Raw genomic sequence first — 22,975 nt, forward strand, 5'->3', positions numbered from 1 at the left:
AAAACAATAAGGAACTATTCTTTCTGGAATGTAATACATTTGGATTTAACTACCCAAGCTTTCTATGCTTTTGAGAGGTTGTATTATTTCAAAAGGAAACCATTTCATATATTGGGTTGCTATGAGTTGTATGGCCATGTTTCAGAAGCACACTCTCCTGACGTTTCATTCACATCTAATGCAAGCATCCTCAGAGGTTGTGAAGTTTATATATTGTTGGGTTGTGTGTTTTCCGGGCTGTATGGCCATGTTCCAGAAGTATTCTCTTCTGACGTTTTGCCCACTTCTATGGCAGGCATCCTCAGAGGTTGTGAGGTATATGGGAAAACTAAGAAAGGAAGGTTTATATATCCAAGTCAAAAAAGAAATACAAGGAAAGCCCTGGCAGACTGTGCACAAAGAATCTGTGAACCTCACCTCCTCCAAGGTGAACTAAACCACCTCAACTGGGCTCTACAGGCCAATGGATACTCCACCACAGACATCAGAAGAGCCGTAAGGCCAAGAACAAGCCATGAGAGTAAAGACAAAGATCCACCCAGAAAAAAGTGTTCTTACTATACATCAAGGGAACCACTGACCACATAGGCTAGCTGATAAACACAACCTACAAACTACCTACAGACCTACTAAGAAAATCCAACAATCCCGGCTATATATCCTTGTGGGCTCTTGACTGGACAAATGCTGGCTTTGGCCTTGCCCAGCTGGTCATCTCTACTCCAACCAATATTTACACCCTGCCTTTAATCAGCCATCTTCCCTTCTCCAGCCACTAAGACTCATCAGATCCATCTTCTTCTGGTGAAACTCAGATTATTCTAACTGACCTTATCACAGTCTGCTTTTATACATTCATTCACAAACCATGCAACTTCTTGCCAGTGCTGCCCTACATGATTCTATTAGATCTTAGCCCATCCTGAAAGCAAGATATGACTATACACACAAATGCTACATTCAGCCAAGGACAAAAGGGATCCTCTCACCTCTGCAGGAGTCTACCATATACCATGCAGCTGTGGACTACACAGGGATCACCAAACACAATGCTCTAACACGAATCAAGGAACATGAAAGGCACTGCAGACTAACTCAACCAGAGAAGTCAGCCATAGCTGAGAACTTGATGAATCAACCTGGACACAGTATATTATTTGAGAACGCAGAAATGCTGGACCACTCTAACAACCATCATGTCAGACTACACAGAGAAGCCATTGAAATCCACAAGCATGTGAACAATTTCAACAGAAAGGAGGAAACCATGAAAATGAACAAAATCTGGCTACCAGTATTTAAAAAAAAACTCAGAACAGTAAATAAGGAACAACACACTAAAAACAGAAGAACTCCAGACATGAATCAATCAGGGGCAGCTAACTACTCTGAACAAGGGATTCCCCCAGGCAGGAAGAAGCCAGGAGATGAAGCTATTCAATGCTAATTACGGTGATTAATTATAACATTCACACTGGCCTTCAACTGACAAGAGTTCTTCTCCCACCCTGGACCTTCCACAGATATATAAACCTTCCTTTCTGAGGATGCCTGCCATAGATGTGGGCGAAATGTCAGGAGATAATACTTCTGAAACATGGTCATAAGAGCCGGAAAACACACAACACCCTGTGATTCCTGTCATGAAGAAGGTTGCAAATATAACAAACCAGAAGACGCTGGGATGTACATTTTAGGCAACAAATAAGACATATTTATATTTATGTGTTTATTTATATCCCAACTTTCTACCAAAATGGGACACAAAGTGGCTGGTTAATTCTATCTAGGGGTCTAAGAAGACGTAGGAAACGGATGGCCCTCCAGATATTAATCCCCAACTGCCAAACACTCTAGCCAAGATGGACGAAGTTAATCAGAAGACTCTACTTAATTATAGAGGTGGAGAATGACAAATCCTCTCTAATTTTTGACCCCCACAGCACAACTGACAAGTGCCACCAGTGTGTTGTGGACATCTTGGAAAGTGAGGATGAGGAGATGCTAGTAGAAGGCCCAGTTGTTGAGCTGAAGCCCAAGCAGTGCCCAGTAGCTCCCTCGGCCCAGCTCTGAAGTAGCACCCATGGAGGGTGCTACTTCTCAGCCTGCAAAACAAGTGCAAGTGAGTTCCTCTGAGCAGGCTGAGGAAGAATTGCTCCAGATTTTGTGGACCTGCAAGGAGAAAGGTCTCAGCTGTGCACGTCCTTGAGATTGGCTGAGAAGCAAGCCAGCAACAGGTAATACCTGTGGTCTTAGGATTTAAGGAGCTCAATGTGACACTTTGTTGTTGGCTGCAACATCAGTTCTAGAAGCTATGATCTCTTGCTATCGTGTTCCTAAACTCTGAACATACCCTTGGACCTTGGCTTACGGATTTTGATTCACCTTATACTCTGGTATTTGGCCTAGGTCCCTGGAAAGGACATTCGGCCTCTCTGTTGTGAATCCTGCTAAAGTTTGCATCTCTGTTGGACTTGACCTTGGAGTTGACGCTTCTGACACAGAGGTAGATTTTCATAGTTGCGGTTAAACCCAATCTGATTCCCTTTTCATGTTTGTTTTTTCCAGATGTAAGCTAAGCAGAAAGAGACAGATCAAGGTGTGCTGGAGGAGGAAGTTTCTGCTATCCTCTCACTCTAAAGTTAAGATCATTTTCTATCTACACTTCTGCTTAGTTTATCTGAAAGGAAAGTGGAAGAGATGAGAAAAACAGAACCCAGCAAGAAGGGGTGATGAAGGCTGAAATCCCACATCATGTGTAGGGAAGCATACCTATTATTTGAAAAACTCACTGTGAAAGCCTAACATGATAAAATAGACATCAAAACCTAATATAAGAAAGTGCCTTCGGATTCTCACTTGTTGTCTTACCTGTCTCCCTTCCAGCTCAATCTGGAAGTTTTTTGCTGATTCTTGGGTCACTCTCCCTCCAAAGTCCAGCTGATAAACTTGTGTCGCCTCATTCCACAACGGCTGCTTGTTAGCCATTACGTACACAAAGCCCTGGCTGCCCAGCCGCCCATCTTCCTTTTCATTTGCTTTTCGGCACTTAAATTCATCAAGTTCATTGGCTGTCCTCAAATTTCTTTTGGTTTTCCACCCCTTTTTACTGCCCTGGCTCTGATTCATCAGTTCATCCCCACTAATAAATAGTTCAGGCTCACTTTCTGAGCTGTCCTGAAATTCATTCATCTTGTTCAGCTTTTTTGACTTCAGCTGGTCCTTCTGATTTTTAACTTTCTTCTTCTCTCTGCCCAGTCTAGGGCTAGATATCAGTGAGTTGAAATCGGTGAGTGTTGTCCTGGCCTCCTTTTTGACTTTCCCCTCTGTGATAGCCTGTACATTTCCTTCATCTGCACGGCTGTCCAAGCGCTTTCGGTTCTTTTTCCCAAACTTGTCTGTCCGTTGGGGGATGGGGCTCTCTGTCAATGAGAGTACTTCTTGGAAGTTGTCTGCTGTCTCTGCCATGGCATCTGAGCCCACATGACCCTGCGGCTCTGCTGGTGGTGGAGACATAACAGGCTTCTCCACCACCACCAGGGGCTTTGGGGGGAGAGTGCTTTGAGCACTCTGTGTGGGAGGTGGGCAGGTGCTGTAGGGATTCCATGGGTGCAAGGCCATCGGTGGCAGCTGTAAACTCGAGCAAGTGCTATTTCCAGGATACATGGGGGGCAAAGGGCAATAAGAAAGGTTGGAGGGATAACCTGGTTGAAGCACAACTGTTGGCTCCTGTTGTGCAATTTGAGGAGGGGCCAGACCTTCTTTGGGAGGACAGGGCACCTGCATTCCCTGAAGAGGTGGTGGTGGTGGAGGAGGGACACTGTAGCCCCCCACATAGGGTGCTCCAACCCCATAACTCATCTGAAAAGTGGCAGTGGGACTGGTTGGAGACTTGGGGGAAATAAATGGTGCCCGGGAGATATCCAGATGCTGAGCTTGGCCAATGACTAGAGGGGTGGATTTTACAGGGTGAGGCAAAGTATTTGCTGTCCTTTGTTGAGGAACCCATATTTCCTCACTCATCATAGGTTCCCACTGATAGGGAGGTGGTCTTTTCACAGCAATGCTAGGCTCAGCCATGGCAACTGGAACGTGACGCATTGACTTTTCCACAGGGCAGTGCTGAGAAAGAGCTTCATCTTCCATGAAGGCAGAATTCACGTAGTCTGTCCGTTCATGAGAGTTGTCTGGTGGACCCAGCAAACTATAGGAGGACTGGGAGGCCAAAGGCGAAGTACTGGCTGAGTGTGCAATGACAGAGCTGTGTTGAGAACTGCTCCCCATTGTTACATCCGATCTTACGTTGCCAATGCTGGATGTGTTGTTACTGTTGGCACTGCTGATGTTCCCATTTCCACTATTAGCAGCACTGCCACTGCTCCCGCCACTGGTGTTGCCACTGTTGCTGCACTGGCTGCAGGTGTACAGCGCTGTTGGCGCCCTCTGTTGGTACTGGGCTGCCACAACATTGCTCTTTAGTTTGGGTGGGAGCTGCAGGGTAGCTCTCTGGCTGTCAACCAGCTGAGCCATTTTCAGTGCTGCCTCCCTGCTATTCCTCCGCAGAGTGGCATGGATGATGCTGTTGTCCAGCCTCTGTGTAATGCCACGACCTTGAGACAGCTGGGCAGCAATCTCAGGGTAAGGCGGTGGATCCCCAGTGGGAATGGAGTAGCGTGGAACTGTGAGTCTGTTCAAGGTAGCGCTGGTACAAGGCTGCTGAATCTTCTTCTCGGATGAAGTAATTCTTAGTGTCGCAGAGCTGCCAGGCCCTGGCAGAGTGTAAGTATTCTGGGCACACAGCATCCGTGTCCGAGGTCGACATACTTCCTCAACATTCCCACTACTGTCAAAAGTGGTGATTCTCTCATAGCCCAGAGGAGTCTGATAATGTCCTGCTGGATAAAGCGGGAAATCTCCTTTTTTCAAACAGAGGTCTACCGGAGGTTGTTGAGGTACAGGAGGAGGAGGAGGTGCTGTGGTAGGCGCTGCTGGTATGGTGCCTGGGTATGGCGGAGGGGGATTCATTTTGTTCATCTGGATTTCTTGGGCAGTGCTGAAAACAGACGCTTCTCCTTCAGCCACCTGTGGTACTGGCCGCAATGTTTTGGCTTTTTGGAGGTGTTCATGGTCCCTGTCCCCATCTCTGTGGTCCATCATTGCCATCTGGATTGCACCCTGGGGTGGCAGGGGTAACTGAGGGGGCGCCTGGATGATGCGCCCCATTTCTACTCCTCCAAAGATCACCTGGCCTGGGTTGGAGTACCTGCTTGGGATCGGATAGTGAACTGCATTATCATTCATGTGATCTGCTGCTGCTACAGATGTTGTCTGGTTTGCAAGGACATCCAATTGTACATTCTGATTGGCCAACAAAGACTGAACCAGCCCTATGCTCTGAGTAGGTGACATTGCTTGTGCTGAGCTGTGAATAGGAGCAATTGGGATGTTTACAGTGCATGGTGGGTTGTTTTCGGGAATTCCAGATGCTCCAGTCACTAGGACAAAAACCACATAGTATTATACAGCATGAAAAAAGATCTTGTAGCACAGTTGAAACTACCTGAGAGAAACATACGGAAGCATAAGCTTTCATAGACCTAAGTCTACTCCATCAGATGAATCATTCAGAGTATTGTACTATTACATTATTCATTTATAGCTTGTTGTCCACAGCAGAAATCTTTGGTTCAGGTATCTGATTACTTAATATTTTTAAAATGGCTAAATGTTTGTTAATCCGTGATTTAGCAAATGTTATTGGTGGGGAGGTGGGTGCATGTACAAATTGCTTCCCTGCTAAGAATGGGAAGCAAATTAAGAACTGGATGTGGAAACATAGACCCTTTCTATTAAGCCATTCCACAAGCCCTCCTTCTTCTCCTACCCTATGGTTCTCTCCCTGAGGTTCATATCTTGGTTTATGGGAAAGCCCACTTAGATCCAACCTTAATAAATTTTGGAGTTAAGTGTGTGATTACAAGAAAGGGCCACCATGTCAGTACTATACATGTTGATACTATCCAGGTTTTAATCTGAAGGAGCTCTCCAAGGTGTTGAATCCTATTCCCCAAATAGATTTCACACCCCAGGCAGTTTAAAAAAAAAAAAAGGTTAAGAGAAAAACCAAAAGAAGATTCACTACTCCATTGTCGTGAAATCCATTGGCTGCTCTTACTGGTTTATAAAAACCTAGCCCAGTGCCATTAAATGTAAGCAGTTATGAAAGCACAATTGGAGGCAGCCTGAACTGAATTCATTTACCTGCTGAATTCAGTGGATGCACCTGGCCACCACAGCAACCTCAGTTTCCAGGCACTATTGTGAAGTTATGCCATCTCAAGGCTGTGAACTAAAACCAGAAATTGATACTAATCTTTGGCAATGAGTGCCCCTATTTCACTTACATCACAGCTTGTTAATTGCTATACTTAATTTGCACTTCAGTCAGCCAGAGATTAATTAAGAAAGCTTTAATCAGGTCAAACAGGCCCTGTCAGACATACAAGGAGAAACCAAGCCAGTTCCCATAACATCTTTAAGACTACCTAAAGGGTTTTTCTACCTTGCCTTTCCAATAAGAAACTCAACACAAGAAAGACACATATGGCAGGCTTCTAGGTCATGCCTGCTCCTAATGACTTCCCTGGAAGTATACAGTTCATGGGTGCTTTGCGTCAAATTTTCTTAACTGTGATTCCATAATGGAAGTAAGAAAGAACAGGCTCCTGATTTGCCACCTTCCCCAATCATGACCCCATCTTTCAAGCTACTATTTAAAAGTATGCCGGGCCTTGGCATTTTTATTATAAGATGGATAAATTGCTCTTTTGAGATCTAACTATACATATATAACTATATATGCAAAAGGATCTTGTAACACTTCAGAGACTAAATTATATAAGAAAGTCAATGGCAAAAGCTTTTATAGCAGTGGTTCTCAACCTGTGGGTCCCCAGGTGATTTGACCTACAACTCCCAGAAATGCCATTCAGTTTACCAGCTATTAGGATTTCTGGGAGTTGAAGGCCAAAACATCTGGGGTCCCACAGGTTGAGAACCACTGTTTTATAGACTAAGTCTACTTACTCAAACACATATCTACATATAATTGTACATAACTGTATACTACTTATATGTCTCACCTGGTAAATCATCTTCATCTTCACTAAAAACATTTGGGTTGAAAACAGGTAAATTTATATAGTCCATGGAAATCTTGCGTACTTCCGGAAGATATATCGTCATTTGTCTGGGCTGGAGATGCAGCAAGCTGGTTTTATATATAACTATAAGAAAGGTGCAAGATAAAAAAATATGTAAAAGAAAGATCCAGTAGTACTGTATGCAGTATTGTTTCAAAATTAGTCGAGTTCCTCTGTGGAAAGTATCACCATTTAAGAAAGAGTATTCAACTCACAGATGACCACATGCAATGTTTTCTTGTGTTCACACTAGGACAAAGGATGACGATGTACATAGAAAAAAGCTATCTGGATGGTGATGTACTTTCTATTTAGGAGTTATACCAGCACCGGGAAAAAAAAATGCGTGGGGACTCTGTAGCTAATTAGATGTTGATAAACTACACCACCTATTAACCTTAACCAAAAGGTAGAAATAATGGGATTTTGGTCCAACAGCACTAGGAGGATCCCAAGTTGACTGCTCAGTTCTAAGTAAAAGAGAATGGTCTTTCCTGAGTTCTAACAGAGAAGCAAACAAGTCTTAATCTGATCAGTATCTGGAGGTGACTTTTTTTTGGAAAGCCCACATATAAGTAAGGTCAGGCTACAAATATGATCAAACAAGAGTGAACAATCAAGTGGAAATGGTTAAAGGGACTGCAAATAGAATTTACAGCCTGTCATGACATAACTATAACACAAATGGAATATATTTAAAAAGCAAAAACAGATGGGATTAAAAGGAAGAGGGCTGCTATTAAATTAATCTTAAAATATTTTGTCTGTGATTTGTTTGATTGATGGATTTCATATAGAGCAGATTTTTCTTCTGAACGCCTTTATAAAAGGAATCAAAGGATATCAACATAAAGCATCACTAAAATTTAAAAGAATAATAAAAAATCAACTATTCACAGTGGTGTGAAATAGTCTAGTATGTACTGCAACATCATCAGATAACCTTGATAGATTTAGTTGAGTCGCATTCTAATGTATATCAAAGATTATTCATTTTGCAAAACTATAAAATCTGCTCATACCAACTTCATTTTTAAAAAACTATGGTTAAGAGTATTGTCTCTTATTCCCAAGATACCCCAATGGGACTCTATGAAACAGTGTAGAGTAAAAATTTCAATGTAAAAACAGGTTTTAAAATCCTCAGGCTGTAATGTTGTGAACACATTTACTTTGGAGTAAATCCTACCAAACTGATTCAGGACTTGTCAATAAATCTGCAAAGATTTGTGATGGCCATAGTTTTGCTGCTTGCTTCACATTAGGATTAGGTGACAAATGGTAACTACTGTATTTCATCACATACTAGTTGCCATCACAAAATAGTCATACAAACCCTTTTGTGGGCCCTGGTTTTGGTTTTTTATAATTCCTTGCATAATAGGCACATCCTTAGTTCACGGGTATAACTATTATGTGATGGCGGCAACCCTCCATAGCTCGGAGGAGACAGCCGAGAAGGCCAATAAACACAACCTGTCCACCTGTCTCTTCCCTCTGCAGCTACACTTTGAAGGAGAAGCTGCGGGGTGAGTAAAACTTCATCTGTTCACATGGCTGCACCCTCCAAGGGACTATTACAGGGTGAAAAAAGCCCTTCAAAGGGGGCCTTTTAAAGCCGTGTAATAGTCATCATCGCATAATAGTCGCATTACCTTCCCCCTCCAAATGGGTGTGTGTGTGTGTGTGATATTGTGCATGAAATATGGTATTACTAAGAAAACATTCATGCTTGTTTCAAGTTATTAATGGACAAAAATGAAGGAAATTTAAACATTTTACCTGCACCGAGATTGGTTGGAAGAAAAGCAGCCAAACCCACAATCTTAAATTTGGTTCCCCAGATGTTTGATGTGACCTGAGCAAGGTAGTTGTGCTGCAATGAAGAGCCGTAACAAAAAGCAAGGTTGTTAGTTTGTTCATATTTTAGCACTCTTTTCCAGAGCCCTATTATCAGTATTGTAGTCGCCATATTGAAGATGGTGACCCTGAGAAAGAGTGTCTTCACTCAATCCACACTATCAGTTCATTATAGAGGTGAGATACGAACAAGTGCAAAGTCCACAATATGAATGCCCGTCTATATTATTCTAAAGGTCATCTTCCATGTTGATACATCTTCCATGTTGAGGACTATTTCAGAAAGGCTCACAGATAGTTTACCTGAGTGATATCTTCCAAAGGAAACTCCCGACGAGTTAGACTTGGTGAACCTATAGAGGGCTTTCTGATGGGGAGCCGAGGAGACCTTGATATCTCCTGGGAAGCCCGTGATAACTTGGGAGATTTGCGAGCTTCTATGTTAATTCTGCACAAAATACCAAAATAAACAATAATCAGAAAACACAAATAAACATTGTCTGTCACTCTCTAAAACAGAATGTGGAAAATGATGGTAGTTGGGTTGCGGTTAAAATGGCAACAAACTTCTAAAGGATAATTTGCTGCAAGGATAATTTAAAAAGGGAACTCACTGTGATATCTGACATTCTTTGACCCAGTGAATTGAATAGTGGCTCAAACACTAATCTTCCCATTTCAGAATTCCTCTGGAAAGTTATTTTTATGAACTATGCCATCTTTGGATTCAGAGGACTGTAGTCCAAAAGGGTGATGTTCTTATACTGTTCCTTTTCCTAAGTATTTTTTTCTTCTAACATATTAAATATATATATATTGTTTTATTTCCCCCTTATTATTATTTAGTGACATCACACGGACTCAAACAATTGGCGTCTTCTGCTTCACCATTGCAAGTTGGCTTTTGTCTTATACCTTGAAAATGGAAAGGAGCTGCTTGCAGGTATTGAATGTAACAGGACAGATCCTAAATAGACCCTGCTACTAGAAAACCATGAATATAAAAATCTATTTCAACCTCATAAAGGGCCTTATGGTAGTTCAAACTGCCCAAACCAACATTTCTCAAAGCAGTTCATTTCCTGTGCACTGCATAATTTTTTTCCCTTTTGTTCTAGCCCTAAAGGATAGCATCTTGGCATAACAACAGCTTCAGAGACCCAGGGAAAAGAAAGACGGGAATCTTTAGAAAGCCTAATGATTACCTGGGAAGTTTGGGTGATTTGCTAGCTCGAGTGATTTTGGGGGATTTTTTGGCAGCCCAGTCATCACTCAGTTCAATATCGCTGGAATCGGAGCAGTTGCAGCTGTCAATCACACTGGAAATCAAACTGTTTCCATAGATTTCATCTGTCAGCACAGGCCCCACAAAAAGAAAGAAAGAAAGAAAGAAAGGATAATTTCAGAAAGAGATCCCAGTTACAACTGTCAATCATTTTACAAGCAGTATCTAAGATACCACTGCAGCAATGAGCACCTGGAATCCTTTGAAACGAATGCAACCTGAAATCAAGTGAACGGTGCTCTATTATGCTAGTTGACAGATATATTTCCAATTCCAAGGGGAAAATATGTCCACAGCTAATTAGACTCTTTCTTCTCCCTTCAGGACACAGAATATTATAATGTATTACAGATGGCACAGTTTGAAAGACACCTGCTGCCTTCAGACTAATCCAGAATGGCTGATAAGACAAAAAATAAAATAAAATGGACATCAATTCTCTGATGGATAAAGCAGTTTTGTGGACTTACTGATCTCTGTATCTTGATTGAATATGTTGTTTGAGGATCAAAAACTGTAATACGCACATGGATATCCACAACATTCAGTCAATAATTCATATCGATACAAAGTAGATCTAGAGCTGAATTGGAGGGATTTTTTTTGCATTTAAAGATCAGCCCCCAGAATAAAGTCAATAATATTTATACAAAAAATCCTTGTGCAAATTTGAATTCATGTGGACCTCTTCATCGAATTGCCCAAAACAAATCTAGAAATAATCTGCTAAAAAGCTTTGTACCTGCTTTTCCATCTGTTTTAGGATCCATAATGACAAACTCAGGCCGCAGTTTGCTAATCCGCCTTCCTTTCAAGATAGGCACCAGACCTCCCAAGTATTCCAAGTACAAGGTATAGCAAGGCCCTCCAACCTCTGGATCGTCTTCTGTCCTCTTCATTGTGCAGTGAAGCCTTTCGTTGCCAGATGTTGGGTAGCTAACAAAATCTCTCATGTTATTGGGATCTGGGATAGGAGGCTGGGTTAAAATATAAAATGAGGGGGGATGTGATTCACAGAAACAGTTCTTCCTTCACTCTACACCTTTACAGTAACACAAAACCAATCAATTATGACTCTGAATGTATTTTGAGTTCTTGGCCAAAGGACTCCAGTATCTCCTCAAATTACAAATCACAAGATTCTGCAGGCTCTTACAGTAGTACCATACAGTAGGACTATCATTATGTAGTATGAAAGAGGCATTAGTACTACTGCATTTTCCTCATTTTGCCACTGTTTATGACAGAATCTAAAAACTACAAAACATCAGTATCACAATTGAGAAAATGCTTTATACAGGACAGGAGTTGTCTGGATGCCAAGGGAGGTTACTTTTCTTTTGCTGAGGGAGTTAAAATATTATAACCCATCTTTTATTGCTCTTTGTCCCAGCCAAAAAGGCTATTTCCCTGCCTGCAATGATATCTCCTAGTTCTTCTTAAACGACAAAAGAAATAATAATGTAGAACCTGTGACTTTTAACATTGTTATATTTTTCTTCTTTCAATTTATAACATAATTACCATAAAAAACAGAAAAGCTTCTAAAAGTTGGATTATGTACTCTGTGCTTTTAAATTTTTTAAAAGATTTTTGCTCTTTTATGAATGTTGCTGCCCTGAATATGTTTAAGACAAAGTTCCCAACCATGATTTCTTGCCTTCAATTGTGTTTACCTTGATCGTTGGTGTAAAGGCAGTGGTGAGGTATGAGCACAGGCGGGGAGGCAGGGTGAGTTTGCTGATATCTTTGTCATCCCGCAAGGAACTAGCAATGGTCTGTTGGCACAAGAGCTGCAAGCTGGACACCCTGTGCTCCACTCTGACGACATACAGGGCAGGGCCAGATGCCATGAGCAGGCGTGAGTCCCTGTGACCCCAGCAGATGGAGATGATAGGGCACTGTGAGAAAAATAACATTTGAGATGTTTTTCTGTCAACAAAACACGTTTTCTGTAGCATACATCACACAGGCCACGTCACATTATTTACAGACCCAAGCTGTATGTTCCAATGCTATTAGTGTATTGCGAATGTATGTATGTGCCTTCAAATCATCCATCAACTTATGCTGAACCCATGACTTTCAAAGAGTTTTCTCAGGCAAGGTATACTTGTGTGTGGTTTTGCTAGTTCCTTCCTCTGAAATAGAGTCTACCATATACTGGACCAGAGCTTCTTAAACCTTTCCACTCGGGACCCCTTTTGGCCAGACTTTTTAAAGCAACCCCAGGTATATAGGTATATAAAACAGGTGTCAAAAACAAACTTTTACTGATGACAAATCAGCATTTGCAATGCTTGCTAAACAGACTGATTTTCCTTTTTGTGGAGTACAACTGAAGCATCTTCTGCACAGTCTACTGTAAACACGAAACAAAGGATTCATGTACATGTTTTAAACAGCCACTAGGTGACGTTCAGGAACATTTATTATTGCCAATTTTTTGTGACCTCAACACTGAGCTAAGGCGACCCCATTGAGGGTTTGGACTGACAGCTTAAGAAGTGCTGTTCTAGACTATACTACTTCAAATCACACTACCCTTCATGGACAGGATAAGGTATTATTTCACTATTATAAATATATATAGGGTTTTTTCAGTATTCTCTTCATTACTTTTTATTCTTTACTAAACTGCTTCATCATTGCTAGTTTGAAATTCCAACTGATTTGATTGTGTGAAGAGTAGTACAGAAGACTTAATACACTACAATGGCCCTGACAACTGTTCAGGCCTCTTCCATATATAAATTACATAGATGCTCTTGGTAATTTTGTGTGTTTATAAGTTAGTTCCGAGGGACAAAGGCTTACCTGTACGGGTGTCTCCAGAGTGTAGATATGTTCTCCATGAATATTGTAGAACTTGACGAGTGCACTTTTCAGAAAAGAAGCTCCACTAAGTTCAGCTAGTTGGCTTAGTCTTTCCATTCCTGCCACAGCCAGTAAGTCTCCTTGCGTACACCACTGAGCAACTACATCTAAAATGAGAAGTGGTGAAAGGCTCACTTTGCAAATAGAGTCAGCCCTAAACGTATATAATTGCCATTCAGATTGCGTAGGCTTCTCATCATAAACAAAACTTCAGATGGTAGTCCCCAATCTATCTATGTCAGGTTTTCTCTATATACCTCATTTTAACAAACTGTGTGTATGCAGTACATGATTATGAAGAACGAGGGAAGGAATAGCTGCCATTTGAACACTGACATTTGGAAGTGGGGCATTAAAAGCAGCGCTGGTGCTATAAAATCAATAAGGCCAACTGGCAGCTTGTTACCCAGTACTGATTTTAATCATTAACTAATTAAAGTTTCCAGCTGTACTGTGAAGTATCACTTCACACTGAAGTAACTTTAGAATCTTGGGTTCATTTTTATTTTAGAAAACCATTTAAAATAGAGAACAGACAAAGCAGAAAAAATGAGCCGTCACATAAAGCTGGAAGTTATTTTGAAAAGCAAATGACTTCCATTTTCTACAGTGAACACCTGAGAACACGAAGCATGATTCTAATGATTTCAAATAGAATCTCATAATTTGGTTTTGCCTGTTCACCAGAAGGTGTCACTCGCTCCTGTTAGCAGAAATCATTGCAAAGCGAAGCTTTCAACAGACAGGCACTGAAATATTCATGTCAAAGCAATCAAAATTTAAAATGGAAGATATACTGGGTGGAAGTGGATAGGAAAAGGTCTCGCTTTCATACCTTTCAACCCTGAACGGATGATGGTCGGGGACAAATCATCATAGTTGTTCATCAAGCTAATGTCTCCCGATGTGAAGCTGACAGTGAGCAATGGTTTGGTGTTCTGAACTAGGACTGGATATGAAGCTGGACCATCTGCCAAGGGAAAGAGGTATTTTAGAAAATGAAACAGAAATCAAGGACAGGTTTCCAGCTCATTAAAAGTTGTTGGCACTATCAATTGTGTCACCAAGTGGCCACCTTCCCATCATACCTTTTAACTGTTAAAGAACAAGTCCCATCTTCATCACACAGTGAGTAGGATGGTCCATAGTGTTCTGTGACTGCCACAATTTTTGAACCCTCAATGGTCCTTAAAATACAATTTCCTCCCACCATAGAGCCATCTATGCATTCAGTGTGGGTTTTATTTCTTACTACCAATGATTCAGAAACATTAGTCATGCTAGATACAAGTCAGTTTGCCTTCTATGAGATCCTATGGCATTGCTGTTTCCCCATTTCAAGGAGTACAATCTACTACTGGGGAATGGACAAGGTATCTTCAGAGACATGAAAGGTCCCAAAGTGTAAAGCTATATAATTGAAGACCACAGTTTGGATTGTCCATACCATTATATTTTCCATTTCTATGTATTATTGTGAAAGCTGGACATTACTCATTTGAAATATGGCACTGGAGAAGCATTCTGTGGACTGCTAACTGAAATTAATGGTTTAGCTGCACTTAACTGCATTATACAGCAGTGTAGACTCATATACAGGTCAGTGCAGTTAAACTTCATTATGAAACTGCATTATATGGCAGTGTAGACAGGGCCTGAGCCTTAGAGCAAATCAATCCTGACCTTGCCCTAAAAGTCAAGATTACTCCAAACCTAGAGTTTCCAAGCTTGCAAGGAATAATAAGTATCATCCATCTCATTAACCTGATGTTATTATGTACCTTCAAGTCAACTCTGATTCACTATGATGCTATCAATGGGATTTTCTTGGTGATGCTTATTCAGAGGAAATTTGACATTGATTTCCTCTGAGGCTCAGAGTGTGAGTTGCCTGGCAGTTTTCATGGCCGAGCAGTGATTTGAACCCTAGTGTCCTGGACTTCAGACATTATTATTAACTTAATATTTTAAAGTTTTAAGTTGATGTGATATTTTCAAAGGTATAAGTGTTTGTTCTTAAATTGAATTTGTATGTAAGTCGGAACAGGTACTTTTTAAAGTGTAACTCCTGCCATATATATATATATATATATATATATATATATATATATATATAGAGAGAGAGAGAGAGAGAGAGAGAGAGAGAGAGAGAGAGAGAGAGAGAGAGAGAGAGAGAGAGATCACACACACACACACACACAGATATGCTTTGAATAGCATAGGGTAGGGTTAACATCCCTATGGTGTTTGTTTTGCTGTCTGTGCTCCTGTTCAGAAGATTTCACCTCACTTCCAGCCTCTCTGACAAATGGATTTTGAAACAATTGGCTTGTTGTGGAAACAAGGATTAAGGATAAAACTTCAGTGGAGACCCCTTTTCCCTGTGGTAATTCTTCCAGGAGTGAATATCCCTTCCAAGGGGTAGATTTCTCTAACTTCCTGTTGTCTTATCCCTGTTCTTAACTTTGAGTCATTTATCAGTCAGATGTTTGTAACTCGGGGGCTGCCTGTACTATTAAAGCTTTCAAGCACATTCCTATCTTCTTCATAGGCATCAAATTTATGGTTAAAATCATTGCATGGCAGTTGATCAGAAACAACATTTTGCAAAGTGATAAGACTATTGTCAGTCTTGCCTCTTAAAGGAAACATGCTATTTCCTCAGATGTCCAAACCAATGACTTCAAAGTACTGAAACACATTTGCTCCACATCAGTGAAATCCTTACTAATGGATAATGCCAACTAACATCAACCCTTATCACTGATGACGGAGCATAACAGTGGGCCCTGAGAATGCAGAAACTGGCCGTCTTAGGCCGCATTTACACTGCCATTACAATATAGATTGAACTGCACTGTGTGATCAGCGTAGACTCATATAATACAGTTTAACTGCACTGAACTGGATTATATGAGTCTACACTGACCACATAATGCAGTTCAATCTGCATTGCAATGGCAGTGTAGATGGGGCCCTAGTTATATGTCACTCTACAAGAGAGCTTTCCATTATATGAAATTATTCTCCAGTGTTCACAAAATCTTTCTTTGTGTTTCATATTTAACTGTCTTACAGCACCAGCTGTGGGCTTCAGAATTTAGTTCTTTGTCTATAACCTGTTTTGACAGGAGGAGCTACTATCCTAAATGAAAGGTATTCTCAGGACGCTAGCTACGTGTACTCTAGTTAATCATACAGGTCACATTGAGCCGGAACAGAATGTTATCATTCATGTGATTATCTACTGTAATGAGACATACCAGAAAAGTGTCCTTAGACAACGATGTTAAAAACACCACAATTGGTGCATTTTGCAAGCAAGGGGAATTCATTCAACCCCATCACAATCAGCTGCATGAGTCAAAGACATGCCTTTTTTCAAAGGTTTCTGAGGAACATGTACTTCTTTGTAAGATCATTTTAGAATAATCATGAGAAGCAAGCCATGTACCAAGTTCACCCACTCCTGATTGACTCAGCACTGTTTACCCATTTGCCTACTTTAGTCATCAACAGGGATGCATCAGATGTTACAAATGTCCCACACAGAACTGCAAATCAATCTCATGACAAACATAAACCCATAATCACATAATTAGGATATATTTTGATGAAGGAAACCCCCAACACTGGAAGCTACCCCCTTTCCTAGAGAGGAAATAATATATAATGGATACACACTGGAGTTGGGTTCCAGGGCCCTCCGTGGATACCAAAAGGTGTTGATGCTCAAGTCCCATTATATACAAGGGTACTTTTAAAATGTTTAAAATGGCAAAATCAAGGTTTGCTTTTTGGAATTGTTTTTTTAAAATATTTTCAAGCCACTGATGATTGAACCAGAGGGTGGAGGACTGACTATTATTTCTTGCAAATAAGTGTGAAGACAGATTTGTGAAGACAATACTTCTATTGAGTTTTAGGGAGACTTTTTGTTTTCACTCCCTGAATGTAGGATGGACTGAGGAAAGACTGGATCTGGGACCTGGGTCCAGTAGCAGACCTCCCAGTTGGAAATGGATCTGACAATTTAAGATGGCCATGTCCCTTTCAAAGGCCACATTCCTTGCTTCCAGAAAGTACAAAATTAACTATACTTTCCACTTTAAGTTAAGCAGGAATTTAGGAACAGACTGGCAAATGAAATAATCTTTACAACTAATCATGTGAAAATCATAAATTTACTTCTATAGATGTCTTGAACATCCTTCTTCTTTCTAAGCTATTTTCCCAATTGAGGGATTAGCACTGTGATTATTGTTTCCACAGGGCTTTGTTTTGGGCATCCTCAGGTCTCAGCTTGGCAACATGCATGTTTTTGTTGATGATGTCCACCCATCTTTTCTTTGGCCATCCACATGGTCATCATTCTGAAATCTCCAAATGTAGTGATGTTTATGCTAATGATGTTGGTTGTCAAGCCAAGTGTATATTCTATATTATTCTATATTACTAATATTGGGAAAAGATGCTTTGAACATCCAATGCCATTATTTGAAGAAGTGGAAATATGTACAAAAATGGGAAGATTTATTTTACTTCCAAGCTTAGAAACAGCCATTAATTGTTTTCTAAATACACTGTACCAATACTGCAAACTTGAAAATGCAAAATAATGACATAGGTGAAAATCTCTATTGGTTCAGACCAAAGACCTCTCTGTCTCCACATCTAGTTCTTTCTGGTTTGTTCTTTGGTAAATAACTAGAGACATCTGGAAGGCTCACAAAAAACAAGGATTGAGGGTAAAAGATTCCTCCTACTATTTTTTAGCAATTCTATCAACTAATATTCAGAGGTAGGTTGCCTCTGATCTTGATTATGGTATAGAATCATCATTAATAGTATTGATTGACAAATATGTCTTCCACAGGTTGTTTAACAGTCCCTTTTAACTCTACATACTTGAGTGGTCATGATCATAATGAATGGCAACAAATTCCATAATGTAACTATGTACAATCATTTTGTATGTTCCCCTTTTGTCATTCATTCCTTTGACTTGGTTAGGAGACTTCCAATAAACTTTTTTTTGTTTAATGAGGTAAATTTTTTCCCCTGAAAACACATAAGAATCCTGACAGGATGTCAAGAAAGCTAAACACTACCTTGAACCAGGCGTTCCACACAGTTAAAATGATACAATGATAATATATTGAATTGCTGTTCCGGGGGGAAGGGGGAACGGGGGAGGGTAAGGGGCTGGGTGTTACATTCCAAAGGATCGTTTAAAATGTCATTTAACCATTAGTTACTTTTGGTATTATGAATATTGAAATAAGACATGCATCGCTAAAATGTTGTTAATTGTTGGAATATAATAAAAAAAACAAAAAAACCTGATAAGCTAAAAAAATTTTTTTTAAAAAAAGCTAAATTCATTTTAAGTACATTTTAAAGAGTTCCTGAGATACTAGATGTTAACTATAGAAATGTTCCTAAGCAAATTGGAATTCTAAGCTACGTTTATGTTTTAAGGGTGCCTCTAAAGAAGCCCCAAAGTTTTTGAATTAGACCTGGATCTTTGCGGCTAACTATGAAACCTATTTGTTTCATGCAAAGTTTCATTTGTATTAACTTTATCTGTATTTTCATGTTAACTGCCTACATCTTCTTTTTCTTCCATTATTAAGAAGACTGTTCTTTTATCTACAGGCAACAGGCCCATGAAAAGAAAATATGTCATCCAGTGATCATTTTCTTAAGGAAGTGAAATCCAAGTAAAAGAGAAATGAATTTCCCTAAGATATGAACAGCTACATTGGCTTTCTAAGATTAAAAAGCAAAGGCAAAAAATAGCTTGTATAGATAGGGAGACCGGCAAATCAGTAGTTAGATACATTTAATGATGTCAGGAGGAAACTGTTCATCTTAAGATATGGTTGCATAGACAGATTAGCATTAAATTCAGATAATGGGATATATTATAAAGGATGTAATGGATACCCAATGTTGTAGAGCTAGTCATTTTTACCAAAAAGACATTCAATATCCTGGCAATAATACAATTTATTAGCCAGACCTTGCCATGCAGATTGCCTTGAGAAATACTGGCTTGCATATTGGTAACAGCATTACAGTATCAATGAAAATTTCTAGGCATCTGTAGTCTAAATTCTCATTGAGGTGATACACCTACATTTTTTGGAGCTCCCAGTGGCACAAGGGTTAAAACCCTTGTGCTGGCACGACTGCTAAACTGAAGGTTGGGCTGCTGACCTGAAGGTTGCCGGTTCGAATCCAGGGAGAAAGCGGATGAGTTCCCGTTGTCAGCTCCAGCTCCCCATATGGGGATATTAAGAGAAGCCTCCCTCAAGGATGGTAAAACATCAAAACATCCGGGTGTCCTTCCTTGCAGATGGCCAATTCTCTCACACCAGAAGCGACTTGCAGTTTCTCAAGTCACTCCTGACATGAAAAATAACTCTACATTTTTCTGGTGTTTAATATTGGAGTAGAAAAGTTAATGTTTGTCACCCACCCACCTGCCTACCCTACCCATTCCATCTGATAGAAATTTAGGTATTTGAGTTCTTGACAAGATTTGTCTGACTAGTGTATGTGCAACAAGTATTTTTGTAAGAAGGCACATGAGCATTTCAAATCAGTATAGTCAAGATTCAACATTTACGTCTCAGTGAAAAGTAGGCAACTGAGATTCAAAGACCACAACATCAAAGCAAATAACCTTGTGGTGGGGAATAATCATCAGAATCAGTGTCACTCTCACTACTGTCTTCGACCAAGAAGCTTGGGTAGTTCCAGGACATGCTAAGGATGCCGTCAGACTCATGAAGGAGAACATGTGCTAGCATCCGACCATGGCAGTCCATGACAATCACCTGTCCGTCTGCTGTGCCAAACAGGACCTAAAAGAAAATAAATGGAAAGGAGAAGTATTTTTAAAATAGGAACAAGACATTTTCTTCTGTTTCAGTGTCTCTTTCCCAACTGTTATCTAGCACCATGCCATAGCTAATCTATGACAAGAGCCTTTCTCACATGGTATCTTTCCACCAGAAGAGGCCTTTGATTTGGTCACATGTCCAGACATGTTTTCATGCTGTGGATTCTAAATACTGTACAATAATACATTTTTCAATCTGTAATGGCCTTCCAAGGCACAAAACTATTTACTTAAATGAGAAATTATGAAAAATTTCAAGCAGACATGTGTTCTGGCTTCAAAATATTTAGAACATTGGGGTCAAAGCTTGTCAGCCAGCAACACTTTAAAGATGGTTGGGGATTATGACAATGATGGAATACTCCACCAACGCATCGCCAACCATGTGAGGGCAACCAGATGCCTGTCTCTGCAGCAAAGCTGGCAAAAAAATCAATATAAATTAATCAGGTGGAACTAGAGCATTACAGTCCAGGTGAAAAAGCAATGTTATGAGCTCAACAACAAGCAATAAAGGAAAGTTTCAACCCACGATGTCAAACATAGAAGGATGAGGCAAGGCTTTAAGTTTAAAATAGCAGTTAGCAGACAGCCCAAGTACATCATCTCAGATAAGAGCTACTATAACCTACAGACACCTTCCCCTGGAGCATGTTTTGTTCCCTGATGTACTGAACAGTCTATTTTCATAGATTTTAAAAGACGTGCAGCATAAAGCACACCTGACACCTTTCCAGTGGCACACCTGGAAAATTCAACTCTGGCCTATAATCCTACACACACATATTTGCACTGTAGTTCCACTCTGCTGAAACGAATGGGCTCTTTTTCACATGAATATTTTTAGGATGGTGCATTGCTGATTTATTTATATTACCAGTTGAAAACTTGAATATAGACAGAAATCTGTCTATTTAAATAAATTGAAAGGACAAATTAATCTTTTGGTTATATGTCGCAAATAGTATCTACAGCATAAAACTCAATGTCATCATTATTATAAAGTATCATCACGAAAGGTCCCAGGTTCAAACCCCGGGAGCGGCAGGAGCGGCCGCTGTTAGCTCCAGCTCCTGCCAACCTAGCAGTTCAAAAACATGCCAATGTGAGTAGATCAATAGGTACCGCTCCGGCGGGAAGGTAACGGCACTCCATGCAGTCATGCCGGCCACATGACCTTGGAGGTGTCTACGGACAACGCCGGCTCTTCGGCTTAGAAATGGAGATGAGCACCAACCCCCAGAGTCAGTCACGACTGGACTTCACGTCAGGGGAAAACCTTTACCTTTATCCTCACTAAGGATTCTTACTGTTCATATAAGAGTATGTGTCCAACACATAACTAGCAGGACCAAATAATAACTGACAAATAATTGCCAATGCTGTTAACTTGACACCAAATGTGGCATCTTCCAGTAGCTTACTGGTTTCAATCAGTTGCTTTAATATGATATTTTCAATAGTTCATTTGAAGGGTTTCAAATCAGTATGAGGATAAGTTTGTTTGTATCTTCTTATAATTCTTATTTGTATTATTTTGTTGTGTTATCGTCAATGCTTTGGAGGGTGAATCAAAAAGGTATGACCATCTACATGTTCTTTGTACTATAAACTATCCTCTCTGAGGACTGTAAATAATAATAATAATAATAATAATAATAATAATATTTGGACAAATGTTTTCAATAAATATTTTTACCTCTTTAATGACCTTCCTATTACTACTGAAGCTTTGATTCAAATCAGAACCATTTCCAGATTTACTGACCTTTAAATTGGTGATTTTTGAAATGTGGGATTTTTACCCTGCTACAAAAAATGGGAGCAATCTATTTTGGGGAAGCTACTGATGAAGAATATTTGCTCACAATCAAAGTTTGCTTGGGAAATGGCAAGCTATGGAAAGCGGTCAATAAGCAGAATCTGTATCATTTATTTTTTTTTTACCAGAGGAACTATGATAAAAAACTACACACAAATGTTCACTTCAGTTCACTTATCTGTCCTGTTATGGAAGCACACAGACTAGAAATTTATTTTAAGTCTTTATCCACAGCATTCATGGATTCAAACATAGAAGTAATTTTAATGTTTAAACTCAAGGAACCATGTGATGATATAAATGCAAAACAAAATCTTCAGATCGGTAGGTTCAGGATGAAATTTCAGGTAGACCTGGTAGATATCGCAAATCTAGAAGAGAAACATCAACTGCTCTAAACCAACAATTAAAAATACAGAATTCCATTTTTACATAGCTCATAATCAAGTTTAAAGCATAACTGGGGTATGAGTTGAAATTAGATAAATACAGATTCCTTTCATTCTATAGTTCTTTGCTTTTTCAGACAACTAGCATAGAACTAAAAAAAATTATCTGGATTTTCAAAATAAACCTCCCTTTTTTCAAAGTTTTCAAAACACAATTTTTATCTTGAAAACAGCTGCTCTTGGTTTTAAATGGTTATTTATCATTCTGGTATCAAGATTCTTGGTGGGAATGCATGTCTCTGGGATGCCATTTGACTGCAATTCTTATAAGCCATAATCAACATAGTCAATGGTGAGAAATGCTGGCATCCACAGTACAAAACTATCTGGATTTATGCATTTTGCCCTCCTCTGTGGTACAGCTTCATCAGCCTTCCAATATCTCATATTGTGTGAATATTGTTTGATAATGCATTCTATTTAAAGAAAAACGTACTGATGTATCTCCCCCTTTGTACCACTAAATGCACATAATCTTGCAACAGTTTGCAATTGATGAAATGTTATAATAATATAGCTCAATTTAAATTAGATTTTTTTTAATTTTATTGTGTCAAAATGATTTGGTCT

At 39.8% G+C, this 22,975-nt stretch overlaps 1 protein-coding gene across 1 annotated transcript in view; it reads right to left on the reverse strand.

Annotated features, from left to right (window-relative positions):
- tulp4 (TUB like protein 4) overlaps nucleotides 1-22,975 on the reverse strand; it is a 114,444-nt gene that overhangs the window by 8,984 nt on the left and 82,485 nt on the right. The window contains exons 5-14 of the mRNA XM_003215770.4: nucleotides 19,916-20,096; nucleotides 14,060-14,194; nucleotides 13,165-13,331; nucleotides 12,024-12,248; nucleotides 11,090-11,324; nucleotides 10,268-10,412; nucleotides 9,366-9,510; nucleotides 8,985-9,078; nucleotides 7,143-7,286; nucleotides 2,872-5,495 (exon numbers count right to left, since the gene is read on the reverse strand). Of these exons, the coding sequence (XP_003215818.1) occupies nucleotides 2,872-5,495; nucleotides 7,143-7,286; nucleotides 8,985-9,078; nucleotides 9,366-9,510; nucleotides 10,268-10,412; nucleotides 11,090-11,324; nucleotides 12,024-12,248; nucleotides 13,165-13,331; nucleotides 14,060-14,194; nucleotides 19,916-20,096 (4,095 nt within the window). The remainder of the gene's footprint in view (nucleotides 1-2,871; nucleotides 5,496-7,142; nucleotides 7,287-8,984; nucleotides 9,079-9,365; nucleotides 9,511-10,267; nucleotides 10,413-11,089; nucleotides 11,325-12,023; nucleotides 12,249-13,164; nucleotides 13,332-14,059; nucleotides 14,195-19,915; nucleotides 20,097-22,975) is intronic.

This window comes from Anolis carolinensis, chromosome 1 (genome assembly GCF_035594765.1).
Source record: "Anolis carolinensis isolate JA03-04 chromosome 1, rAnoCar3.1.pri, whole genome shotgun sequence".
NCBI classification, from domain to species: Eukaryota; Metazoa; Chordata; class Lepidosauria; order Squamata; family Dactyloidae; genus Anolis; species Anolis carolinensis.